We start from the raw sequence: 8,065 nt of genomic DNA on the forward strand, positions 1-8,065 counted from the left end.
TTTTTTTTTCTTAGACATTTTAATATGTAATTAATGTATTAAGTAATGAACTATTTCTATACATTTAAAAATTAAAATAATAAATTATAATATTTTTATTTATTAAATATTTAAGTTTTCTTTTTTGAAATATGATAATTCTGCATATAAGAAAATGCGTAAGTGTAATATTTAATAAATAATTAACTTTAACTATTCATTTTAAGAGTTAAAAATGAATAATTTAATATAGCAGTTATATTAGTATGGTAGCTTTGATCTTTTAAATAATACTTCAAAAAGTAGATGATAGTATAATTATAAATCATCTCATTCTATGAATAATATATTAAAGAAAAAACAACTTAATTCTAGAAATTTCAATTATTCAAATAGTACTTTAAAAAAAAGATAAGAAAAAATTATTTATTACAATTATTTCTTTCATGGTATAACCAAGATATTTAAATATAAAAAAGACGAAAGAAAACATTTATGTAATTAAAAACAAATTATATATGTGTAAATTAGAATAATCATAAGCTTTAAAGAATATTAAATTTATTTATTAATTTTTTATAATCATTTATTTGATATCATTTAATAATTTACCTTTTCAAAAAATGAATAAAAAAAAAAATTTTTTTATTTATAAATGATTATAAAAAATATACGTTACTTTTATTATTCATAATAAAAATTAAAATATAATGATTTCTATAAAAAATTTAAGTAAAGATATAATCAGTTATTAAAACTTTAAATAATTAAAAAAGAAATAGTTCCAACAGAAATAATATAATAATATTACTCTTAAAAAAGGAATAAAAAAATCACTGGAGTAATAATTATCTTTAAAAAATTAATATTACTAAAAAATATCTTTAGATTATATATATATATATATGTTAATTTTAACACGTATAACTATCTTCCTTTTTATAGATCTTAACATATGCTACTTCCTTCATTGAAGAAAATGACTTTTACTACATAATATTAGTTTTATTATTATAAATTGTTTTTAATGAATATTCTTATATGTATTATTTTAATTGGTATAAAAAATAATATATTCTCATATTTATATTGTTCTTTTTGTAAAAAAATTTCCTCAATTTTTAAATTGTACAAAATACTTTGATTAATTTTATGCTTTAATGCAAATTTACAATAACAAATGAAAATATATCATTTTTATATATTAATTTTGTGAAATTTTCCTATATATATAAGTAATATTATCTAAAACCAATTTTTACAATGGAAATTATATTATTATATATAGACTCAATTATAAATACAAAAAATTATTTAATTTCAAATTCTCATATTATATGAGATTCATAACAAATATAAAAATATTAATCCTTAACATTTTCTTACATTCATGTATATGTGTGAAAAAAATAAATACTAATATCTATAATTGTAAAAAAAATTTAAATAAATAATGATAATATATACCTTAAATTTATTCTTTCATCTGTAAACTTTACAACATAAAGTTATATGCTGTTTTGTATAAATAAAATGTTTCACAATATTTATTCCCTATATTATTGTTATTTTATTAAATTAATTATTAAAAAATTTATGTATACTTAATAGATTGTAATAGTAAAATGATCCAATTATATTGTTATAAAAGTATATAGTCTTCATTATTTCATACATTTAATTTTCAAAATTTTCTTTTTATAATAGCAAATACTTTAAAGAAATGAATTTTATTTTTTTTATAATAAATATATGGTTATTAATTAATTTTATATTGTAAGGTATAGAGTTAAATTCATTAAAATTGGAGGATATCTTTAGAAGAAGTATCGCTTTCCTTTATTTCTTTTATTAACTTGTTATTGTAAATATTCTTAATTACTTCTGAGTGGTTATAATTCTTTACATGACCATATACATACAGGTCACATAGAATTTTCTGAATAGAAAAATAAAAAGGAAAAGTAAAGAAATTGTAATTAGAGAACGGTGGAAATAAAATTTGCATAGAAAAATGATTTATAGGAGATGGATAAGAACAACCTACATATAAGTGTTTTTTTAAAGTTTTTATTTTTTTTTTAACGTTTTTATCTTCTAACTTCTTAAAAAAATTATTTAATGTAGATTTATCAGTATTTCTTAATATATCTTTATATATATCCTCATAATTTTCATTTAATTTTTCTATTATATTTTCTTCATTTACATTTTCTAGATATTTTTTTTTACTATTAATATTGTCTACAACTACGTTTTTTTTCCTTTCCTTAATAATTTTATTTAATTCGAGCAAAATTTCTACTATTTCTTCATTATAATCTTTGTCAACATAAGTTGATTTATTATACATATATTTATAATGGACGTATTTTCCTTTGCTAATAATAAGAAAATAGAGAAATATATCTATTATAAAATAAATATAATTATACAAGTGTAACAAACAATTTATATTTTTTCTTTTTAAGTTTTTGACATCATATGTAATTCCTTTAAATAAAACAATAAGATTAATACATGAATTACTGTAAGGGTTATTCATTATAATATAATCGTAACAATTATAATATACATATAATCTGTTACAATTATTTATTAAACCATTTTTAATATGAATGTATCTATCATCAATTTCTACATTATTTAATAATGGTACAAAATTAGTTTTTACAGATTTTTCATCTATATATTTACATTCCTTCCTCACATTTATAATGTCTGTAAAAATATTATTTTTTATTAATCTTATATCATTATCATTTATATTATGATCACAATAAACACATTTACTTAAGTTGTTTATATTTAAATTAAAACAATTGTTGCAAACTTTTTTGTATAATCTATTTGTATAATATTTTTTTTTTTCACATGAGTAATATATTTGCCTTTTTATAATTTTTATCATTTTAATATAATTAGTGAAAATATTTATGTATATTGTATCTTCTATGAAAATGTTTATTTTCTCATGTTTATTAAAAATTTCTGGAATTTTTTTTTTTTCTGTAGTTTGTATTATTCATTCATATATGTATGTATATAATATTTCAAAAAATATTGAATTTATATTTTTTGCTTCTTTCTTTTTATATATTATTTTTTTCATGTTTTAATTTATTTCTGTAATTTTTCTTTTTTCTTGTGAAACAAAATATTATTTTTTTTAAATAAAACTTTTCATAATATAATATAAAAAACAAATAAACCTTAAGAAACTAAAGAATAATATAAATAAAAATTAAATACTTTAAATGAATACAGAAACATATTTTTCTCCCTACTAATTGGAACTTTTTTCTTAATTTATGCATATATTTTTTATATTTTTAAATATATTAATGTACAAATAAGAAAGTTAAAATTTCTATAGATACTATACACAAAAATATTTTATACACTTTAATTTTTTAAAAAATTTTTAATTATTTAAAAAAAATATTGTTAGATGTATGAATAATAATTAAAATGAAAATTAATATAAATTAAAAATCTTTTAAATATATAATATAATTTCAGTAAAAAAAAATAAATTCTTTATTTTATATAACACTTGTGTTAATAATTATTATATATTTTTTTCAACAATATAAATCTGTTTTTTTATTTACCTCTTATAACATTTACACTAAAACATATGCGTATAATAATGTTTATCAGCTGCAGTTATGCTTATATTAAATTTATTTTTATTATAATCTTTATTAATTTTTTTAAAATAAAGTTGTTTTTTTTTTTTTTTTTTTTAATTATTAAAATTTTTAATTATTTTAAAAATATTGTATATTATTTATGCCTAACAAAAAAAATACATGTATTTTTTTGAATATTTATATACACTTAAATTAATCGATAATAAAATCATTTGAAAACAAATTAAATATTAAACATTAAAAGCCAAAAAAAAAAAAAAAAAAAAAAAAAAAAAAAAAAAAAAAAGCAAACGTAAAAAAAAAAAAAAATAAATAAAAACTTATTAATAATAAAAGAGAAAAAAACTAAAATTTATNNNNTTTTTTTTTTTTTTTTTTTTAATTATTAAAATTTTTAATTATTTTAAAAATATTGTATATTATTTATGCCTAACAAAAAAAATACATGTATTTTTTTGAATATTTATATACACTTAAATTAATCGATAATAAAATCATTTGAAAACAAATTAAATATTAAACATTAAAAGCCAAAAAAAAAAAAAAAAAAAAAAAAAAAAAGCAAACGTAAAAAAAAAAAAAAATAAATAAAAACTTATTAATAATAAAAGAGAAAAAAACTAAAATTTATAATTTTCATATGGGTTCCATTTAATAGGAAAATTTTCAGGTGTTGCATCTTCATTTTCCTTCCATATCTAAAAATAAAATAAAACAATTAAAATGTATAGTAAAATTTTATGATAGAAATATGTAAAAACTGCTTATATATAAAAAATATAAATATTTATATAAACTATATATATATATATATATAAAGAATATATTTGCTCTTTCATAATACTTTAATAGATTTGTCTCCATGAGTTGTTATTAATCTACTCTCACTTTTATCAAATGCCATAGATAATGTAGAATTTTCACATTCAACTGTTCCAGGGACTACTTTATTTGTTAATGTATCATATTTATAACCACTTGACCAATCATAAAAATGCAATTGCCCATTATTACTTCCCAATATTAAAATAGAAGAATCATTAAAGTAAGGATCTTGTTTAATTAAACTACAATTAATAATAGAGTTAAATCCTGTAATATTCCTATCAAATTCAGCATCAGATCCACACCATACTTTTACATTATCTGTTGCACAACTACAAAAACTATATTCAAAAGGATGAATAGACAAAGATCTTATACTTTTTTTATGGTGTGTTAAAGCTATTCTACATTTCCCGTTATTTAAATCCCATAATCTTATCATTTTATCTTGAGACCCAGATATAACCTGAGGCTCAACAGATTGGGAACATAAGGACATAATTGTGCCTGTGTGACCTGACAATACAAAAACAGAACTTTTTGTTCTAATATCCCATACTCTTACAACTGCATCTCTTCCACCACTCATTAGTATATCTAATGAAGGATGTAAAGATAAACAATATACACCTGATAAATGCCCATGATAATCTCTTATTACCTTATTATATTCTAAGTCCCAACATTTTACTCTATTGTCTTCACCGCAACTAAATAAATATGGGTTTTTTTTTGAAATTTTTATATCTCTTATACTATTAATATGACCTGTTAAGGTTAATTTTAATTTGCAAGTAGCTAAATCCCAAATTTTAATTAATCTATCATTCGCTCCAGTTGCAAACCATTCATTACTTATATCAACATCAACGCAATTTACCCATCCCGAATGTCCTAATATTACTCTAAATAATTTATATGGAAAATGCCACTTTGGTTTTTTAATTTTTTTATAAATATCTAATGTTTTTATATTTTTTAACACATTACTACTTAATACACTTTCGTCTGATTTTTTTATAATTGGTTCATTATTTATTAAATTGTCTGCCTCCTTTTTCCTTTGATCCATAATCGATAAATTACTCTTTTCATCATCATTTCTATATAAATCAGGTATTTTCATATTGATATTATAGATATCCTGTGTAATAATATCATTTGTGATTGTGTCATTTATTATGCTATTTATAACTGATTTTTTTTTTTTTTTTTTTTTTTTTTTTTTTTTTTTTTTTAAATTTTTTTTTTTTTTTTTTTTTTTTTTTCTCTTTTTTTTTTTGTAAATCTATGTTATCAATTTTTGATATATATAATTTTTTTATTGAAGAGTATTCATCCAATTCTCTCATATTAATATTCATTTTAATAGAAGTTAATTTTTTTATAACGTTTTCTCTCAAATTAATTTTTCTATCATTTAAATCATTTTCTTTATATCGTTCTTCATAATTTATTGCTTTTTTTTCATCAGATATGGCTAATGTTGATATTTCTTTTAATTCTTTCAGTTCATTGTCATCGTCATTTTCTAATTTTTTTATCCTATCATTTATGTTTGGATCATATAAAAGTATATTATAATTATATGGCGTTAAATCATCATTTCCTAAGAACATATTTTTTGATAAATACAAGCTATTTTTAAAGATATTTGCCATATTTTTATTTTCATTAATTATATTAAGATCCTCATTTTTACAATATTTATTAACCAAAACATTTTTCATCTCTATTTTCTTTACTATTTAGAGTTTTCAGTAACTTTTTTTTCTTTTTTTTTTTTTGAAATTCCAGCCAAATGTATATAAATATATATATATATATATATTATAAACCTTGTGTTTATATTAAATTTGATTTATAAGATAAAATATAACAAATAAAAAAAAAAGTAATTGTATTTAATCATTTCGTTTATTCTTAATTATATAAGTTTTAAAAAAAAAAAAAATTTAGATGGTAGAATTTCTGTTTTTAAAAAAAATATAAAATAGTTAAATTAATTTTATGTAATCATAAAAAGGACAAAAAACTCTTTATAAACATGTATGTTTCTAAAAAAAAAAAAAAAAATTATGGTATAAAAAATTATATTTTTTTTTTTTTTTTTTAATAAATTAAAAAATCCAAAAAAGTAACTCATAGCAATTTTATTAAAAAATTAAAAAATAAAAATATATAAATTTTTAAAATGAGTTTTTTCATATATATATAAATATATATATATATAATATTCATTAACAATACATCTAACAAAAAAAAAAAAAAAAAAATAATGAGTTTAATGGAAAAATTTAAGCTCACATGTAACATTAAAATTTAATAAAAATTATTTTATTAAATATATAAAAAAACAAAAATTAAGTATAAATGTGAAAAAAAAACAGTAGAACTGATAATTTAATAGAGTGTTATAATTTAGAGAATATTATCAAATATAATTCTTAAATTATATTAAATTAATACTTGCGTATTAATTTTCCCATAGTTGAAAAAAGAAAAAAGTAGGTGCTTATAATTTAAAATTTTTAATTATCCTTATTACAAAAAAAAAAAAAAAAAATATGATTCAATAATTCAATAAATGCGATATGAAAAATATTTAAGGAGTTATACAAAAAGGAGAATCTTTAATAAATAAATATTTTAATGAATATAAAGTTTTTGTAACACATATATTATAGATTGTTGAAATATTAATAAATGAATTCACAAGCAAGTGCAAATTTATATCATATTTTATTATATTAACTTGTATTTTGTTTATTTGTATTTGTAAACATAATGAAGGTTTAAATATAAATGCATAAACATTACAAAATTTCAATTCTTTATCGTTTATTATATTCCCATTAATAATATATATTATATAATATTCTTAAGAAACAGTTTCATGAAAAGACAATAATTTAAAGAGAAAAAAAGGGATAAATAATATTAAGATTTAAAAAAAAAGTTATTTATAATATAGTTGAAATTATTTATAAATTATTTAATTATTTGTTAAAAACTAGCTTCCCTATAAAATATTTTATAATATTTTACATCTTATTCTGTATAAATTCAGGTAACAATATGGAATAAAATGCATTTTTTGCACACATTACAATAATATAAAAATCAAGTAAATTATATAGGATTAAATGAAAGCATTTATCGGCTTTATTGTAAATATTCTCTGATCTATCTTTTGTGAAATGCTTCTTATTTTGCAAATAATAAATTTGCATATAGTTAATTTTTGTATATATTAGCAAAAAACATTTAAAAATTTATAATTCCATATAAAATTATATGTATACATATAAAAAGAGAGAAGAAAAGAGTTTTTGTATATAAACACGTTTTTTATTTAGTATTTTGTTTATTGAATATGAATTAAAAATAAAAATTATTGCATAATATTATTAATTTTATTTTGTAAGTTAACTAGATATAAAAAAAAATTATGTGCAAAATTAAAATACATATTTTATGAGCTTTTTATTAAGTATTATGTCCTCTTAATAATTTTTTTTTTTCTTCAAATTCTCAAAACAAAATTTGATTTTTTTTTTTTTTTTTTTTTTTTTTTTTTTTTTTTTTTTTTTTTTTTTAAAAAA

At 16.9% G+C, this 8,065-nt stretch overlaps 2 protein-coding genes across 2 annotated transcripts; both read right to left on the bottom strand.

Annotated features, from left to right (window-relative positions):
• Nucleotides 1–1,777: 1,777 nt before the first annotated feature.
• Nucleotides 1,778–2,890, bottom strand: PGAL8A_00001500 (conserved Plasmodium protein, unknown function; the record flags this gene model as incomplete). The annotated part of the gene is made up of 1 exon (XM_028671405.1): nt 1,778–2,890. The coding sequence occupies one exon, from the start codon at nt 2,888–2,890 to the stop codon at nt 1,778–1,780; it is 1,113 nt and encodes a 370-aa protein (XP_028528061.1).
• A 1,365-nt stretch (nt 2,891–4,255) lies between these two features.
• Nucleotides 4,256–6,190, bottom strand: PGAL8A_00001600 (golgi organization and biogenesis factor, putative; the record flags this gene model as incomplete). The annotated part of the gene is given in 3 exon segments (XM_028671406.1): nt 4,256–4,333; nt 4,480–5,688; nt 5,690–6,190. Coding segments are annotated over 3 exon segments (1,788 nt in total).
• Between the last annotated feature and the right edge of the window lie 1,875 nt (nt 6,191–8,065).

This window comes from Plasmodium gallinaceum (genome assembly GCF_900005855.1).
Source record: "Plasmodium gallinaceum strain 8A genome assembly, contig: PGAL8A_v1_10, whole genome shotgun sequence".
NCBI classification, from domain to species: domain Eukaryota; phylum Apicomplexa; class Aconoidasida; order Haemosporida; family Plasmodiidae; genus Plasmodium; species Plasmodium gallinaceum.